Here is a 19840-nt window from a genome sequence, read left to right as displayed (position 1 = left end):
CATGTGTGAATGCACAAGGCCAGCAGGGGGCGGCATTTAGGGCTCAGGCTTCTAGGCCAGATGGGCTCCCTGCTGAGGGTGCCCAGAGAAGCCGCCTCACGCTTCAGCCTCCATCCTGCCTTACTGTAAAAAGGGAAGGCCCCCCTCCTTCCCAGGGAGGCCGAAAGCTTCCAGGTCAGCCCCTGATTCGGAGAAGGACAGGGCCTGTTATTAACCATCAGCTGCACTCTGGTTTCTCCCACTGAGTGGGCAAGAGGCCACCCATTCTCCTGGTCAACCTGCTCTGAAGACCACACGCCCCAACCCCCACAGGCTAAGAGAGGGAGGCTCAGAACGTCACCATCCCCACAAGGCAACTGTGCAGGCATTTAAAGCACAGTTGTGAGTTGGAGGTCATTCCAAAGCCTGGCTACCATTATCTATCCACTGAGAGTTTCTCGATTTGCCACTTCACAATAAAAAAAAAAAAAAAAAAAAAAGGCATCGAGCATGAACCTCCCCTTACAGCACGGACCTGGGACTGAGAGCCTAGAGTTGGGACGGATTGGGACGGACTCCTTTCCAGACTAAGGCTGCCAAGACCGCCCTCGACACACTAACAAAGCCAGAACTCAGGATCTGAAAATCATCCTAAACCCCACAGGGCCTGGTCTTCCTTGACCCCTGGTGCTGCCTGCGGCCCCATCGTCCTCTCCCTCTGGCGGCAGGACTCTGGGGCACTCAGCCTCCCTTAGCTGTGCTCCTGTTAACTCATCTGTGACTGAATGCACCGGCACATAGAGGGATCTATGTTCAGGCCAGATTTGTGCTTCCCTCACCCTGGTGCCTCCCTGGGCATTGAGTGCAAACAGCTACTGTAGAGCGTGAAGCTTCTGGACCACACTAAGCCTGAGCTTGATGGCTAATGCAGGATTCTGGACAAACTGCCAAACCTGAGTCTTAGATTGTCCTCATCTGAAAACTAAGGCTGACCTCGCACAAGGTCATGGTGGGGTCTATGTAAAAGGAAAGACAAGCAGCGCTCCATAAACAATAAAAGGCGACCCAAATATCAGCTAATGGTAGAACAGCAGGTCTTTCATAAATGCGGTTAAATAAACAAAGATGCTATAAATGAACACTCCTTCTATGCTGTCTTTCTGATCCAACAAATCTCTGGGAAGGAGTAAGGCAAGGCAGGCTCTGGGGAAGGCGTTTTTGGGCTCACAGAACAGGGGGAAGCAATCAACCCCATGTCCCCCCAGTTGGCGAAGGCCAAGCTGCAGAGGGAGGCCAGTGCCAGCGTCCTGAGCACCAGAATTGTGCATGGCAAGGCGGGCAGAGAGCAACACCACTGGCTCCGCTGGCTCCACATTAATCACAAATGAACTGGGAGACACAAAAAACACAAGGTCGTGTGAATACTACCAGTTTACATGCCCCTCTGGCCTTCAGGCTTTAATGGCAGAGAGCCGGTCAAACGCCACAGCCCACGGTAGCCTGGGAGCCAGCCAGTAACAGTCAGGGCTGCCCTCGCCCTGGAGTGAGCCCCTGGCCTCTGCAGCCCTCACTCCTCCCCAGACTTCAGGAGTTTTTATAGCTGCTGGGCATGTCTACCTGGGAGGCTCACAGACCACAGTCATCTTCATCAAATGTGCAACTGCTCCATCTCCCCCTCCTGGTCCTCCCCTCAGGCCCCTCCTACTGCTCACACCTCCCAGAAAGTCACTGAACAAGCCCTGGCGTCCTCTGCGAAACCTCTCTGACCTGCTCTCAGATACTCCCCACCGCAGGGCCTGAGGCCAGGCCTCGACCATGTCCCTTCCAGAGAACCCACTTGTGGGGGGAGCTCAGAACCCCACTTAGTACCCTCAGCTTTTCAACCTCTTCTCCACTCTGCTGCTAGAACTGTTTTAAAACACACGCCTGACCTGACAGCCTCCAATCTGCAGTCTTTTCAATGGCCTTCCCTTCCTGTGGGTTCAACTTGACCTATATCAGCAGCACTCTCAAACCTCCCGATAGGCTTCCTCCGTCTGCCTTTCTGGCCTCAGCTCTAAGCCAGCTGGGCCCACTTGCCAGAGACCCTCTTGTCCTCGTGCAAGCTGTTCCTCTTATGGACTCTGCCCTTCCCCACCTTCCCCATCTGGGCAGCTTCCTGAAGATCCCCCTCACAGCTGATGACCCCTCCACTACCCCGCCAAGATTCACTGGGATCCTGAATAGGTCTTGGCAAAGGTCGGTCCTTCTTATATGCATTTCCATACCTCTCCCCACATCAGGCTAAGGACAGGATCCAGTGCACACTCGTCTCTGTGTCCTCAGTGCCTGACAAAGGCTGGCTACACCAAGAGCCTCTTGGTAAATGCTTTTTGGACTGCTAATCATAGTGAAAGAATGCACTGTTCTCAATGGATTAGAACTCTGAATGAGTGGATGAACCAATGCCCCAGTATAGGCCTCCTTACCTTCACACTCTGGCGTAGGAAAGAGAGGAGAGTACAAGGCTTTTTCCCACCAGGTCTGCTTCTCTTGACTCCTATTCATTCCCTGAACATCAGTGTTCAATACGGGAAACTGTTTAAACAAATACAGAAAAAAAGTTTACAAACTTTCAGGATAAAGGAGAAAGTTCAAGCATTATTAATTAGGAACTACAAATCCTGGATTTTTAAATCAATGACTTGTTTTTTGTTTGTAACACTGTTCTAGACAAGGTTCATTAATTAATTTTCTTAATATATTATTTTTTAGTAATTTCTATACCCAAAATGGGGCTCAAACTTATGACCCGGAGATCAAGAGTCACACACTCTGCCAACTAAGCCAGCCAGACATCTGAGAAGGTGAATTTAAAAAGCCAAAGTGTTCATAACATATAAAGGAAATTTTTTTTAAGGAGCACTTATATTGGGAGTGGAATGAAGATGTTTAAAAAAACAAAACAACAAAATACTTACAAGTCAAAATATCCCCCCAAAATATCCCCAGGTAAAGGCAAATTTCTAGATTTGGGAAAAGCAGAGAAATAATGGGGCAGCCCTAAGTCTCCACTGGTATGCAATACTCCAGAGAAGAGTGGACCGTCTCTTCCTTCACATGTCCGGGGGGGGGGGGGGGGGGGGGGGGGGCAGTCAAAGACGATGACACTGGATGATAAAAATCGCGTAGGCAGAGTTACCAAGCTATGTAGCTTTATAACCCAACTATGTGCTTTGCTGAGAACCAGAGGACGTTGGGCCTAAATATAAATAAGGCCTGTGGACACTGTATGCACCTCCTGCTTCAGAAGACACCTCACTCTGTGTTCAAGCTGAGAACCTGAGCAGTCCTAGCAAACAATGAACATCACTCCTCTGACAGGACTTCCTTCTTCTTACATGTAAATGGTCTTCCAGATCTAAGAATTTTTGATTCAATAATGTGTGTTTTTTATTATTTAACTAATGAGAAATACATCAATCCTTCATTTTTCACTTAATATAACTTGGCAAAAAGAAAGACTCTTAAACTAGATACTGGGGGAAACTGTACTGTCTACCCAGAGTGGCCAGTTAACCTTCACTATGTTCTCCCTCAGCTCTTTCCAACAACAGTAGTCCGTACCACGCTGTTATATAAGCAGGACAAGGCTCAGCTTCATGCAAATGAAGTCACAACAGCCAAGGTCTATAGCTAGCTCAAGGAAATTAATTGCATCTGACACATCATTCACAGAACCCCTAGACCTTTCCAGAAAGACCTTGGCTTCTCTATAAGGCACACCTACACTATGAGATGACAACTTAGTGCTATTTGGGAGGAGCAAGAGGCCTCCTGGACAGAAAAGTTGCCCTTGTCCCCAAAGGACCACTAAAGGAAGATGGACTTGGAGACAAGTTTCTACTTGCAAAAGAAAACGTCCTAGGCAGCTGCGGAGCAATCAAAGTTTATTCATTCGTGCGAGTGCAGTCACGCTGGTAATTGTGTGACCCTGTCCCAAGACCGTGGGAGTAGGGGTGAGGGGGAGAAAGGGAGGGTGGGAAACAGCCGAGCGAGCAGGCTGGAGGGGTCAGCATGATCAGAGAGGAGGCTGGAAGCTGAGGAGACTAGAGGGGAGAGGCAGGGCCCATGCCTATTCATCTGCATGCCTCAGGGCACCAGGCCTACACAATGTCTGCTGGCCTGAAGGAAAGGCTCCAGGGGATGCAGCTCCCTGATTCCCAAACGCCATCCTCTGCCTCCCCACCCTCACCTTGGGCTGAACTCACTGTTGAAGTCAAGCCAGTTTCTGCTATAGTCTTAGGATTTTTTTCTGCATCCTCCCCTTGAAAGTCAATTCCAAAGGGAGAGACTTCTTTGTCCTGTTCTGTGCTACACTGAACACATACTCAACAAACCTGCATTAAATCCTGACATCATTTCACTTCGCTAGCTCCAGCTTCCGGGTTGCACAGCAAAGAGGACCATGCATGGCTTAAGCAACCTCTATTGGACGCATGGACTCCACTTCTAGTTGGGGAGGACGGAAGGTGGAAGGGAGACCAGATGAGGACGCAGCTGTGGGTGGGCCAGGAGCCTCTGCCAGGGCACTTCTCTCCTCTCCCCCAACAGCTGCTCGGCTCACATTCTCACCTGGACGCCTGTTTTCAGATGACACCTTTGCCAAGAAGCCCACCCTGAGCCCCAGCTTCTAGTGACATGTCCTCCAAGCAGCCCTGAGCCAGCTCTGCACCCTCCACGCCTCTGGTCCACCAGCACACAATGTCATGGATGGCATGCCGTCAGAGAATGTCACCTGACCAGAGAAGGCTCTGTGCCTGTCCTCCACACCCAGACTAGCGCCCAGACAGAGCAGGCTCCCCGCAAATACTTGATGAATGAAACCGTGAAAAAACAGAGAAGACACAAATTTAAGCCAGAAAGCCTGACCAGAAATGTTTTTAGCAACCGATGGGCTACTCAGAAATTCTTCAGAAGCTGGAAGCTGAGTATGAATGCTCACTAAGTGCTCCCAGGTTTGGAAGACAAAGGTCATTGGTGTTTCTCTTTGAGTTCTACTCTGGGAAGAGTGTGGAAGAGTGGCCCTCAGCCACAGTCAGCTCCCACTCATCTAGGTGACAAAAGGAAAAGAAAGCCATTGTAAATGAAGAGCTGCAGAGGGCCGCTGAGACCAAGGAGAGATACTACGTGGCCTGAGTTTGCCTTCACTGACAGAAGTGCAAAGCAGTGGAAAGATCTGACACCAGGCTCAGGGGCAGCAACTCCTTCCTTCCCTCTTCCCTCTGGGGGAAGGAGTCCTTCACAGTCACGGGGAGGGGGACAAAAATCCATCACAGGTCATTGTGGGCAGTGAGGGGGACAAGGTGACAAACCAGAGTGGACGCGACACTGGCACAGGTGGGCCAGGTGCCACAGCCCAAGGACCGCCCCCGCCACCCTCTCCACTCATCAGAACTTTCTGATGGCCACAGCACACTGTCCTCGGGCACACTGGCTCCTCTCCTGGACTGGGCCACAAACTGAAGAAGCCCAAGCCTTCTCTGCTTTTCTGTGCTCTAAAGCACATAGCACTAAGTTGACAATAAGAAAATGACAAGAAAGCTTTTGCCACCAACTCATGCATGAATGGGCTCCCAAGGCATACTCCGCACCTTCCATTTTCTATTTCAGAAGCCAAGAACTAACTGCTGGCAGATATCCTGCACAAGTGAGAAACTTCAAGGCTCTTTGCCTCTGCTTATGCTCTTTCTTCTGCCTCTAGGCCCCCGCCTCCTCTCCCTTCTGCCCTGGGACCCGCAGGTGTGCTCAAAAGCCTCCCTCAACTCTCACCACTAGGTGGGCTCTCCTCTGGGCTCCCACGGCATTTCTGTGCTCACCTCCACTATGCCGCCTACCCAGTTACCTACAATTGCATTTGCCCAGATGCCCTAAAATGCAAGGAACTGGCTAGGTCAATCACAGTACATCTGTCCGTACAACGTAACAGTATCCAGGAAATCAAAAAGGAAGGCTGATTAGAATAAAGTGCCATTTCTGTGAAAAGAGAAAAAAAGAGGAAACGTGTGAACATGTCTTTGTTTCTACGTGCATAAATACCCCCGAAAGATGTGCCAAGACGCATGCTTGCAGTTGCTGTTCAGGAGGACCTATTCACTATGATATATACACCCTCTTATAACTTCTGAATTTGCTGTATGAATAGATTACCTTTTTCAATTAAATTATCTACTTACAAAGTGGTCTTTGTAGCTAGACTGAAATCTTCCAGGGTAGGGATGGGGTCTTGTTCCTAAAGGACATCTACCTTAGCGATGGGCATGTAACGGGTATTCAAAAAATGTTTGAATTGATTAAACTCCACTTTTGAAAAGAATCCATGCTTCTGGACACCAATTCTTTTAAAATGCCTACACTTTAAGGTTTTTCTTTTCTTTTTAAGCAAACTCTATGCCCAACATGGGGCTTGAACTCATGACTCTGAAATCAAGAGCTGGCCACGCGTCCCTAGAATTCTTACATTTTTAGTCTATCTGCTCTGAAACAGAGCCTTTCAATAGTGACCTTTACAACTGGGCTCACAGACAGCCCTCCCCCAGGAAAAGGGGGAAGAGGGCCCCCTAGACTGCCCAGACAGTGTGAGAGTGTAAAGGCACACGCTCTGGTCCCTTCTGGCCACTCTCCCAACCTTTCTGTAGTTCATCCATCCAGGACGTGAGCTCCGCCCCAGCCCTACACCATGCCACGCCACCCAGAGGCCGGGGCTGATGGCAGTGGCTACGCCAACCCTAGGAGACAACCCCACCATGTCCTCTGAGGACTTTACTAGCGGCTGAGACCTTCCAAGGCAACCCAGAATTCTGATAACACATAAATCCATCAACATACTAGGAAGCGAAGCAATATGGCAGTGGTATGTAGAATCTCGCTTCTTCCCTCTGTTTCTTTCTTCCCAATCTGGAACCAGGTGAAATACAAAGTACATAAAGGAACATTCAAGGATAAAAAGAGGGGCAATAAGCAAACAGATAAAGGCTAACGACATCACTGGTTTTTGTTCTTGGCAGCCGGGATTTCAGTGTTTCGGCGGGACTCAACTCAAGGATGGGCAGGCTACTCAGACCAGGGGCCCTCAAGTCATCTGTGGGCTTCCTCCCACCACACGCACTCAGGTCCCCCCGGTACTGGCCCCACAAGCGAGGAAGGCACAGTCCATTTCCATAAGGAGCTTATAACCTAACGAGAGAAAGTACATAAATGACCCGTGAAACATGGAAAATGCAACAGAAAAAGAGGCACAGTGCATGAAAAGGAAGAGAAGAGAGGTGTTAGTTCTGATGCGGGTGGGGGTGAGGAAGGGGAGAGAGGAGGAGTTAGATGTGGGGCGGGGGGGTGGTCTGAAGAGAGCCCCACAGTTTGGGCAGGATTTAGCTATAGCAGAGGTGGATTGAGCATGCACAGGGCCAGGGAGGGAGGGAGGACATTCACTGGCTCTCTGGCCACAAGCAGCATGACATTCAAGCACATCCCAATGTCTTTTAATCATCTGTTCCTGAACAAAGGCCAGGCACTGTTGATCAAGTAGCGGCTGAGAAATGGACAGATCGCTGTGTTCTATGAAACCGGTTGTTACCTTCGGTGATATTCTTGCACACTCAATTTAACCTCAAACCACTTCTTAGAGATAGTCACAAAGGGTACAAGGACTCCCGTTCACAAAACTACCATTAACCTTATCTTTGACACATAACTCCCATAGCTTTAGAAATATGCACTTGGTAAAAAGCGAGGTCCATCTATATACGTTCTGTAGCAGCTTTTTTGTTGCATTTGGATTGTGGGTTTTTACATGTACTGCCATCTGTCTTAGAGAACTCTATACAGATGTCATTTATTTTACATGCAAAACCTAAGTTCTAAACTGACCAGCGTTTCGGAAGCCATGTGACAGGGTTACAACCTAAAGAGACCGTCCGCTTCTGCTCGTGAAGGGCGCAGGGCCTGCTGCAGAGTGAACCAGCACCACACAATCCATCAGCTGTGAAGGCTGCAATGCTGGCGTGCTCAGTTTCTCATGATGCATAGTGCATGCATATGAAGACAAAATTTCCTATTCTTATGATTTTACAATGTCTTTTCTCAGCAAAAGAGGTCTATTGTCTAGTTCAAATGTATGAATGTCAAAAACCATTCTAAGCCCTTATGTAAAATCATAAGAATGTACATTTTCAGATGCTAAAGCTAATTTCCCAATAATTCCACCATATCTTCCATTGCCTGATGTGGCTGGTCCTGCATTCAAGTCCAACCAACTTCAATACCCCCAACACACACAGACAACCACCTACCTCTTCCAGCTGTCCCGAAGAAACTGGATTATCTTCATAAGTGGGGAACTGACAACCTGCTTTGCAACTGCAAAAATTATTAATTTCTTCCTCGCATTGTGCCATTATTTTACAATTTGCTTCTGAGCTTTCTAAAGCAATTTCCAGAGATTCATTCATGCTACATTCCAAACACTGATTCTGCTTCCCCACCGGCAGAATCCCAGCTGATTCCTCCTGAGAATCCAGGGACGTCTGAGCACTCTTCTCCATGCCAGATTTTTTTAACCTGGGGAGGAACTTGCCCGACTCCAGCTCTGATTTTCCGTAGTAATGGCCTTCTTTCTCGGCATCTTCTTCCAGCGGTTGGAGATCTGCCTGTGGGTCTTCAAATGCATCAACGTGAGAAGGGATGGGAATATTCGCTTCATCTTTCTCAGATTCAAATTCTGACTCACTTCCTCCTCCTGGGGACAGCTCAGATGCCGAAATTGGGCGGAAGTGAGTCCTGGGAGAGATCCGAATGGCCCGGTACTGGGTTCTGTCAACGCCACATATCCTGGGATGAAACACTTCGCTGTCTGAATCAGAGCAAAGGATGGATTTCGGTTTAAAACTAGGGCTGAAAGAGGCAATCCCTTCGGGTTCAAACGAACACTCAACGTGAAGAACTTGGGAGAACGGATTGCTCAAGTCGAAGGAAGAGAAGGAGTACTCCAGCCCAGGATCTTCAACCTGAAAGTTACCACATGCTCCTAGTAGGTCTTCATGGAAGATAAAAGAAAATCCTTTATGTAATCCATTTTCCCCACTCCTCGGCTGATCGTTCTGTTCGAATGACACAAAGGGCTTCCATAACTGCCTGTGACCAGGAGCAAAACTGTTCCCTGGGGTCATGAAGACGTCTGTCCCAGCTATGGTCACCACGTCGGAAGCCGCACACTGTAACAGACTCCCCTTGGCGTGGCTGGGCGGCACGACGGCCCACTCCCCATCGCTACTAAAGGTTTTGAGCTCTCCATAAACTCCTCCGAGAATGAATGTGTTCTCTTTGTCCTGGGCCACATCCCAAGGTTTAGAGGGTGTGGTATAGTCTCCACCGTCCACCTTCGACAGCTCCCCGGAAACAAAAGCTCTCTTCTCCAGGCTGTCTTTCTGCCCCTCCCACAGACGGTACTCGGACCTCTGCACAGCCTTGTGAGGCTCCCGCAGGGTCTCGGCCTCGGCCTCAACCTCTAGGCAGCAGCAGTAGCTACTGACGTCTGGCGGAAACAACTCCTCATCCGCTCTTTCCACGTCTGCCGTAGCCGATGCCCCATCTGCCATCTTTGTCCAAATGTCTTTAATAACCCCTGAGCTGTAGCCACCTCCATGTGGACCGCTTTCGCCACACCCTCGTGCAGTTTCCAAGGTTTTGTGTTCCGCCTTTTGCTCTAGCTGAATACCACAGACAGATTCTAGTTTCGATTTTTTCTTGAAAACTAAGGTGGGAATTTCTCCTAGTGTTCTACTGTTTTGCTGGCAAGTTTCATCTTGCAAAAAATCTAGAAGTTCTTCATCTACATAATTCGACGAGACTCTAGGAACTACGTAATTAATATCTTCTGTGTTAAACTGCGTGGACTCTTCAAACTGAATATTTAATGTCTCGTTGTCTGAACGTGTTTCTTCTGAATGGGACCATGGGCTACAAGTTCTTGTTGAAAGATTAGAACAGTGTTCATTTTCTTCAAAGGCACTATTTTTGGTCCATATTAGCAATCTAGACTGGGTTTTCCCAAGCGTATTAGCACTAGAATCTGTATTTTCATTTCCCAAGTTGAGAGTTTCAAACGAAAATGGTAGAACAGAATTACTGCATTGCACTTCAAACACTGAAAAACACGAGTTTATGCCAGATCCTTCATTAATATCTGAAAAGAGCTCCTGATTGCCAGCAAGCAAATGCGGATTGAGTGCTGTGCTGTCCAAGATCGGAGAGAGTCTAATTGGAGAATCTCCTCCAAAACTCTCTCCGTCGGCATCGCCAGAGCTGGATGAACAGCACTCCCAAAACTGAGCCAGATTGCTGAGGTCTTGCAGGAAGAAGCCCTCAGCGCCCGCAGAGCTGGTGGAGTCTGTCCATATTGCACGTTCCCCTTGCAACTCCATCCCATCTAACACTATGCAACATTCTGCCTCAAAATCTGTTTTCTCTTTGCTTTTTTGTCGAATCATATTCAAGATCCGACTTTCTCCTTGCATTGTTTCTGAGGCACCAGGATCCAACATGGATTGATCAATATCCACTTCATAGAAGTGTGTTAATTCTGATAGATGAATATCATCCAGATACTTGTTGTCCTCTGGGAGAGAACAGAATGAGGTCCCAGTGAGGTCAATATCCTCATCGATAACTGCAGGCATTTCTACAAAATGACCATCAATGAAAGTACCTGCTGCGAGGTATGTTTTATGAATATTATTGTTGCTGATACAAAGACCGTGCACTGATTCCGACAACTCTTCCACCGCCTCTGATGCCAGATCGCTCGTATCCTGTCGGTTTCGGTACGTGGTCTCTAGTTTACTCTTCCTACTCAAAGGAACAAAATACTCAGCGATGGGCTCGGTATACCACAGGGGTTCCTCTTTATATTCTCTGTCGTTTCTGGTCTCCAGGGACAGGTCTCTTCCTTCGGTGCTTCCAATGTCCCTTCTCGCCGGGTCCTTCAGGGGCCTCTTCCCACGCCGGCAGAGCGGCTTGATGGAGCCCCCGCCACTGCCACTGCTGCTGCCCCCCACAGGCACACCCCTCTCGGCCCTGTCGCTGGCCTTCAGCGACAGCCTACTTGGCCCATTTCGCCCTTTTTTGCTTCGAATTTCTCGGGTCTTGTGTCTCACTTTCACACACTTCACGGATGCTTTTAACTCTCCCTGATGGCCACTCGAGCTTGAGCCCGCTTCGCTTGAGCCAGAGGACCAGGAGCGAGGGCGAATCTTCCCTTCGGGCTTATGTCGGATCTGCTTTTTGTACAAAGCAGGCTTTTCTTCCACTGTGCCGTGACTGAATGTGTTCTCCTTCTCGCTTTTACTTTTGCTCCGGGTTTTCTCGTGTGCAGTGGTGGGCACTTCGCTGCTTCTTTCCCTGACGGCTTCGCCTTCACTGTTGCAGTCCTTGGGGGAGGATGTGTCTGTGCTAGCTGGTGGGGCTGTGGATGATGAAGAAGAGCTAGAGTAAGAACAGACTTTAGACTTGTTCCACACAGTCATGATTTCCTGCAGGCAAACTGGTTTCTCAGACAGTGGTGGGAATGCCTCATAGTACCTGCAAAACAGAGGACAGAGTTCAGAATCAGGCACTCAGATGTGCGAGATACAGCAAAACTACCTTCCCTCCCAGGTGGGGCAACGGGCTAGTTCACTTTAGCAGTCAACATTTACATCATCCACAAACTACCAACTTTTAAGAAAAATGAATAATACAGTGAAACATGCTCTCTGTTTAGTCACATGTATCAAGCACCTTTATTTATGTTCAGCACTGAGGGGGGCACTAAAAGAGTATTTAGAAAATAGGGAAGAGGACAGTTTTTATCTTTAAAGTTGTCATTTTAACTAAGAAGTCACAAAGGACAGATACAACACAGAGAAAAGAATGTAATCTCCAGAAGAATTATCTGCATTTGGATCTCAGTTCACGTCATTTACTATGCATGTGACTTTAAGCTCCTCATCTGATGTCTAGGTCCACATTCTCAGCTGTGAGCCGGTGAGGACAGGACTTACCTCATGAGGCTCCTGGGAGCAGGGGAAACAGGCTGGAGAGCCTGGGCTCTGAAGCCGCGCTCCCCGATTATGAACCCTGACTCTGCCCTGACCAGGGTGACCTTAGGCATGTGACACGACCTCTCCATGGCCTGCAAAACGCAGGTAATACTATCATCCACCTCACAGAGCTGTGATAGTACAGGAGCCAGAATGTACAAGAGGAGCCAGAATATTACATGGTGGCTGTCACCACACGAGTGTTCTCAGGAGAAATGCCTGGCATCACACAGGCCCTCAGAGACAGTAGGGGCTATCGAGGATGTTCAAGTGTTCAGAAAAGAGGATGCTGGTGCAGCCTAGAACCACTAGAAAAAGTGGACCACAGTAGAGCCTCAACGCCCCAGAAACAGAGCAGCTTAGGGAGTACTACTTATGAGGCACGAGAGTCTGTATGTAGACACAAAACCGGAGGAAACCAGTGAGTACGGGAAATGCAGGACAGTAAAAGTCAGGGAGGCTGCTTTTAGAGGACTTGATGACAATGAGAGTTTCCAATCTGCCGAGAAGCTGGTAGCCACTGCAGATCTCAGACCAAAACCAGATCTTGCCAAAGCAAGAATCTAGAGTTGGGTTGCCTACTACCAAAGGGACTGTCACTCTGGAGTCAACAGTCAAGGTCACACGTGAAGTGATAAAAGGCCATGTTTTCAAAGGGTCTACACCTGATTCTCCTTTTCAGCCTCTACTAGAGCTGTCTAATAGAAATACATGGTAAGCCTCACATGTAATTTTTAAGGAGTCACATTAAAAGTAAGAAGAAAAGGTGCAGCTAAATTCAATAATGTATTTTATGTAACCAAATACATCCATCACATTATCTTTTTGGCATGTAATTGGTAGTTAAAAATATTAATGTAATATTTTACATTCTTTTTTATACCAAGTCTTTGAAATCTGGTGAGAATTTACATTTATAACACATTTCAATTTGAAGTATAGCCACATTTCAAGTGCTAAATAGCCACACGCAACTTATAGAGACCATGCTGGACAGCACAGGTCCACACCAACCAATAAAAGATATAGTCTAGAAGTTCAGAAGATTCAAATAAAATGTATAGTAAGGAAGTTCTGCTTATAGTGAAGCTGATTTTACTAACCATTTACAAAGAAAGAAGAGCATCTTCAGGAAACAACCTTGAAAAGGTCAATGACTTGCCCACATTTCTTTGTAAGCAGTAGTAGACACTTGGTCTCCTTGTATGTAAAACACTTTCTCGCAGCTGTCTCCAAAGACTGGTGTGACTGCACATGAATGGACTTTAAATAATAACCTTGCCTGCTCCATTCATTTCACAAATATTGATTTAGTATGTATGATAAAGATAGGACCATCTTATCTACCTCTGAATTCTCAGTGCAAGCACATAGTAATTGTTCAAGTGTTTCATGAGTTATTAGATATGAAACTAAATACAAGACAATGAACAAAAACCGAAAACCACAGAGCAGTTATTAGTCTGATTTTAACAAATGCACACTTTATCACTGAATACAATCTTACATACATTTCCACTTGATCCTTTGCTGTAGGGGATAATTCTGCCTCTGGAGAGGGAGACCCCTCTAACTTTTTGTGAATCTTCTCTTCTGTTATGAAACAAAAAATTCAGAAAGATTTGTCTTTTATCTAGATAATAAATGCTGTTTTTAAAGTTTCTCAAGTAACTTGTCAGAAATTACACAGGCTTTGTGGCTTAAAAAGAACTCTAAACCATCTGTCCTTTTAATAAAAATCTATTTCTTCACAGCACCAGAGGGAATTCTCTAACTTACCCATAGGAACAATGGGCTGGGAGGAGAGAGCTATTCACCTCATCACTGATCCACTGCTCTAGAGGCACCTGATTAAGAGACTGAAATCCTCTATTAATTTCACCAGGAGAGAACATCTATTGAGATTCTCACAAAATTCTGCACCCATGGACTCTGCACTGCCTCATCTTGACTGATACCGATTTTAGAGAAAATCCAGTTCTCTGTTATAACATCTAGGTGAGCAAGGGCTGTGTGTCAACTAAAATAAAAGCAAAGGGCTATATGTTCAGTTTAGCTCATGGGACTGCTTTAGGTTAAAAACAAACTGTGCAAGGTGGCTCAAGGCTTGGTAGGTAGCAGAATGGCCATGAAGAGGACAAGGAGACCAAGACCCTTGACCTTGACATGCGGCTTTCATTCTAAGGGCTTGCAGAAAAGTTGCCACAAGAAGCTGTAAGGCTTCACGAATCAAAATGACTCTAATGAGCCTCCAGATTGCCTTTCCCAAAAAAACCTGAGAGTCAAGGCAGAAGTTCCTTTGGAACCTGAAATACCGTGTCAACACCTTTGGGGTATGAAGATGGGAAAGAGGAAATATTGCTCCTGATCCCTAAGCTTCTATGTGAAGATGAAACAAAACATCCCCACCCCCGCCCTGCCCCATGAGGGCACCTGTGGATTATGTTACTCCTTTGAGAGCAGGGATCAATCTACAAGTGACTGCAAAGGGTGACCCAGAAGCCACTAACAGCTGAAGACGCAGCATGATGCTGGCATGGCAACACACCAAAAACAAAGACTGGCTTCTTGTCTTTGGCCAATTCTAGGATCTCCTGAATGAAGCCTCACAGTGCCCACAGCCCACTGCGTGCAGACGGTCTTCTGGCAGCTGTGTGCTCACCTTGCTTACTCTGAAGGTCTTTCAGCCTGGAGCAGAGCTCCTCCACTAAAGTCTCGATACCGGAGCTCTGTGTGAGAACAGAAATACACATTAGTTTCCTGCCAGGAATCCGTACACCCTTGTTTGTATGTAAAGGTTTCACAAATCTTCCACGTTCCAAATGAAATACGTTATCAATGCTTAAACAACATAAAAGCTGGAACACTACAGGTCTGCCAATCTGATCCAGTCCACGTACTTTACCAATAAAGTACCCTCAATGGCACTTACGACAAAATGTGAAAATATTAATGTACCTCCCAGGATGGCCTGTCTTCCCGAGGGTCAGCAACTAAATGTCAGTCACCACTGAAAATATTTGATATCTAGGTGAGCCAGGTCTTGTACCAGACTCAGTATGAAGGAGAAAAAAAAATTTGCAAAAATCTCACATAGCTCCTCTAGTTGCTCACAGTCTAGAGAAAACAAGGCTAAGTTTTTCTGTTCTTAAGTGAACACTGATAACTGCAACAGAAACGGCAGCATGGAGCACACCACAGTGCTGAGCACACACCCAAGCTCTGTTTTGTCTGCAAGGTCATGAGCAGGGTGTTAGGCTCCAGCAGACGGGGGACATCTCAGGACAGTGCCCTCAGGAGCATGAAACCGGGAGGATCACCAGAACAGCCAAACTTTGAGGAAAAATGAATGCTGGAAACAGACACCAACAATCTTTCACTATGTAGACTTTTAAACTTTAAGAATTTTCTGTTTCTGAAGGAAGAAAGAAAAATCCCTCATGGGGTACAAGAAGAGCAAACGTGTTTCTGAGGACTTTATTCAGCGGTCAGAAGTCCCTTTTAATTCGGAAGGGAGTCTCTCTTAGGTGGGCCCGACCCAGACAGGTGCGCTTGACTCCACTCAACCCGCTGCCCTCACGGGGCCTGCAGCAGCTAAAAATAGAACTTTTCCCCCTTCACTGAACTCAGAGTGACTCAGCACAAGTATTATGGATATCCTCAACAAGAAAGCACAGAGTGCCAGTTCCAACAGCGAGAAAGAGAACACAGTGAAAATGGTTAACTGTAGACACGGACGGTTACCCTCTACCCACGGCAGATCACAGCTGTTAGTTGGGGATACAGCACAGAGGGGGCGCCAGGGAAATAGATGGGCCCCAAAAGAGCCGTTCTTCCCCTAAAGCCCCTCCTAAAACCCGTGGCAAATGTTAGTCACAAACACTGCTCTGACTACACAAACCCATCAGAAAGCCTCTGCTTACCATAATGTTCAAGGGGTGTTGAATGTGGCTGTTTTATTGCATTTCCTCCAGACCACGAACTTAACACCGGTGTCAGCTGACACGCCACTCGCTGCATGCTGTTCTGTACAGCAAGCCTATGTCACTGTGTTTCTAAACCCAGTGCCAGGCTCCAGTGCAGAAGCCCAAGCCTCCAGGGACCCCACAGCAGCTGGCCGTTCCACAGTCTACGTGCGACAGTCATGATAACGGAGGAACTAGACATTATTTCTCATGCTTTGTCTTGGAAATTACGTCCACACATCTATGAAGTTTAGTTGTTCTGGGCAGTAATGCAGGTTAGAAGTATGTGTATTTGCTCTCATACATAAATGGCAACAAAGCAGTGAGCTCACTCCCTAACTCCATATAGAAAAAGCAAGCTCTACCATCAGGCCTAGATCATCCTGTCCTGAATCCTACAGCATCCTACTTACATTACACTTAATCATTAGACTGTGGGGCTGTAATGGTGAACTGAAAAACAAAAAGGAGTACCCTAAGCAGCACCGTACCCGGTCATCCCCTGGCAGGTATTCTACAGTGAGAATTTGGTGTGGTAACAAGAAGTTCTATATACTTTCCCCAATTATGATATAAACTATTAGATATCCCAGTATCTCTACAGTCTATCATATCCCAGGGGCACTCAAGAATACTGAGAGCCTACCATATCTTAAGAAATAAAGTAAATTAGGGGCATCTGGGTGGCTTAGTTGGTTAAGCATCTGACTCTTAGTTTCACATCAGGTTGGGATCTCAGGATCATGGGATCCTGCCCCATGTCTGCTTGTTCCTCTCCCTCTGCTCCCAATAAATAAATAAATAAATAAAATAAATAAAATCTTAAAAAAAGAAAAGTAACAGTGATAACTGTAAGGAAGAACACGTTATAGGTGAAAAAAATGCTAACATCCTGAACTCATGAACTGCTTTTCCAAACAGTATCACTTACAGTCACTGCACAGTATCAAATGAATATGTAAAAATGCCCCCAAACAGTAAGTAAGATCATGCTAAAAATTCAAGTAACAGTACTCTAGACCTGGAAACTGGTGCAGCACACAGGGAGACTGGCAAGTTTCTGATGCATGAGCATTCACTGATGTAGCACTCCCTCAGTCAACCAAAGATCACGAGCACCCGTGGGCCACATATGACCCACGGAGAGAGAGAAAGAGCCCTTGTCCTCCCGGGTTTTACGCTGTAATCATGCCTGCCGCTCAGAGGAAATGGCCAAGTGGAATATATTTGGCTCTGGGGTTCCAACAGTCTAGGTCTTAGTATATGTGCTGCGGAAGCGAGCACACCAACAGTCTAGGTCTTTTTTTTTTTTTTTTTTTTAACAGTCTAGGTCTTTTTTTTTTTTTTTTTTTAATTTTATTTATTTATGATAGGCACACAGTGAGAGAGAGAGAAGCAGAGACATAGGCAGAGGGAGAAGCAGGCTCCATGCACCGGGAGCCCGACATGGGATTCGATCCCGGGTCTCCAGGATCGCGCCCCGGGCCAAAGGCAGGCGCCAAACCGCTGCGCCACCCAGGGATCCCAACAGTCTAGGTCTTAATTGTGACCCTGCCACATACTCACTGGGTAGCATGATGTTTGTGCTGCTTGACCTGTGACCCTGAGAACACTATACTTTCTCCTCAAGATTCATGAGGGCAAACTAAGATGTCATACATGTGAGGCACCATCAGAGTGCCTGTCACATCAGTCACCTGAACGTTGGTGCCATTTCTAGATTTCGTGTATGTTTTTCATTTCCCAGAATCTCATTAATGTTATCACTGCCTCTAAAACACCTTTAAATTTTGCTCTGCTTTGACTTTGAGGTTGGAGGTGTAAGAAAGATAATTAACCTGACCCAGCTCACCCCACATCCTCTGGATTCTGCCTGGACTCCGTGGCCGCTGCCAGCCCTGCTCCCTCACCGAGGCTGCCCGTGGAGGCTGGGCCTCGGTCAAATGCGGCAGCTACCATCCCACTACTTCTGGAAACTTCTTTCATTTGCTCCCTTCCCACAACATCTTCAGTCATCCTCCTCCATGCTCTTCACTGTGCCCATCCTTCTCAACACAAGGGAACAAAGGCGATCACACTCACTGCCCTGTCACCACACTTCTCCATTTTCAAACCACACTCTTAACCACCTCAACAGTTCATCTCTTACGGAGAGATCATTTGAAATGGACACTCCCTAAGTGCTGGACAGGGACCCTGCTCGCAGGCAGCAACTCGGGTTAAATGTCATCCCAGGGCTCTCCACATGACCCTACCTAGATCACCCATCACCAACTCAGTTGCCACACCCGGAAAACAGCGACACCACAGCCACTGTGCTTCCCGCAGCAGCCCCCAGACTTCTCTCCTGCTACAGCTCCTGCAGTGTTCTTGTTCTACTTTCTGGGGATTCCCTCTGCCCTACCTTCCAACTCTTCTGTTGAACTTTTTCATTTCTACTATGTGTTTAGAACAAGAAAAGATCCCTTTGTCCCCCGAATATGTCTTCTTCACAACAGTCCTGACCTTCAATGCCACGGCAGCTGGATGGAGGAAAGGGATGGAGATTCACCAATTTGTTGACTTTTAGCTTGCAATTTCCATTTAGGCATCTCCTAGCTTCCCCTCTTGGGTGCCTGGTGTCCTGCCTGGTTCTGTATCTACCAGGACAGGGAAAGCCTAGCACTTTGGTGTCCCCAGTGAACCATGTCTCCTGGGACTGAGCCCAGCACAGGCCTCGCCCACAGTGAAACACCACAGAGTGTGATGCATGAGCTCTTGGGATGCGAACTCCTGGGCTCCACCTGCCCGTACAGAGGCCTGTACTAGCCATGTGTAGGTCACAGCTAGTGATCCCTGTGGAGACACCAGACAAGGAGAGGCAATCACAGATCATCCAGTCCCAACTGCTATCTGATTGCCAGAGCATGAGACCCCACCCAAGACCAGCAACAAAACTTCCCAGTTGAGCCCTAGCTGACCCACACAACTGTAAGCAAGTAAAAATGGCTATTGGTATTAAGTCATTAATTTTGGACTACTTTGTCATGCAGCAATAACTAAGGTATACCTTTCCAAATACTCCTGTGCTTAAACCTACCCTGCATGTAGATTGAACTCTTTTACAATCTTTCAGATCTCATAGTTTAATTAATTAATTAATTTATTTATTTATTTAGAGAGAAAACAAGGAGTGCATGTGCAAGCTGGGGGTGGGGTAGAGGGAGAATGTTAAGCAGGCTCCATACCAGGCACAGAGCCCAATGCAGGGCTCGATCTTGCAACCTGAGCTGAAATCAAGCTTAATTAAAGGAGCCACCCAGGCAACCCTCAGATTTTAATTTCCAAAGCACTGTTGGAAGATTATTGAGAGAAAACCCAACTAGATACTGAGATATGACTACCGGTGATGACATACATAAAGGATCACTCACTTCCATTTTAAAAACCTTTTTAAAATTTAGAACTAAGTTAATGTTAACAAGAGAGCACCATGTGAGACAACTGAGAATCTATACCAGGTTGATAAGCTCATGCCTTCAGTGGCCAGGAAGTCATAGAAATATGTGATATGGCCATGTATAATGCAATAAGTAGCAGGGGCATGTAGATAAACACCTCTGGCCTACTGCCTTTCAAAGATTAAAAAAAAAAAAAATTAAAACCCCAAACAAAAAACTGTTTTTGCCAAGGCACCTGCATGAGGGTTGTGAGTCCCATCCTTGACCACAGGAAGGTCAACAAAAATCTACCCACTGGCTGCCTCCAGTTCTTATTTACAGCTGTTCTCTAGAATATGGTATA

General features: G+C 47.0%; 1 protein-coding gene across 31 annotated transcripts in view; it reads right to left on the bottom strand.

Annotated features, from left to right (window-relative positions):
• Window positions 1-19840, bottom strand: part of KIAA0232 (KIAA0232 ortholog) — an 89499-nt gene that overhangs the window by 7004 nt on the left and 62655 nt on the right. For 15 of the 31 annotated variants that reach the window (XM_072737532.1, XM_072737546.1, XM_072737524.1 and 12 more), the window contains 4 exons: window positions 14755-14821; window positions 13604-13685; window positions 8307-11592; window positions 2448-2556 (listed from right to left, as the gene is read on the bottom strand). In XM_072737532.1, coding sequence (XP_072593633.1) covers window positions 2448-2556; window positions 8307-11592; window positions 13604-13685; window positions 14755-14821 — 3544 coding nt within the window. Of the gene's footprint in view, window positions 1-2447; window positions 2557-6846; window positions 6916-8306; window positions 11593-13603; window positions 13686-14754; window positions 14822-16015; window positions 16346-19840 lie in introns of those variants that run through there. The other 16 variants (XM_072737522.1, XM_072737526.1, XM_072737537.1 and 13 more) reach the window with 5 other exon arrangements.

The sequence above is a fragment of the Vulpes vulpes genome, chromosome 14, assembly GCF_048418805.1.
Source record: "Vulpes vulpes isolate BD-2025 chromosome 14, VulVul3, whole genome shotgun sequence".
Classification (NCBI taxonomy): Eukaryota; Metazoa; Chordata; class Mammalia; order Carnivora; family Canidae; genus Vulpes; species Vulpes vulpes.
This window is presented reverse-complemented; position numbering and strand designations above follow the sequence as displayed.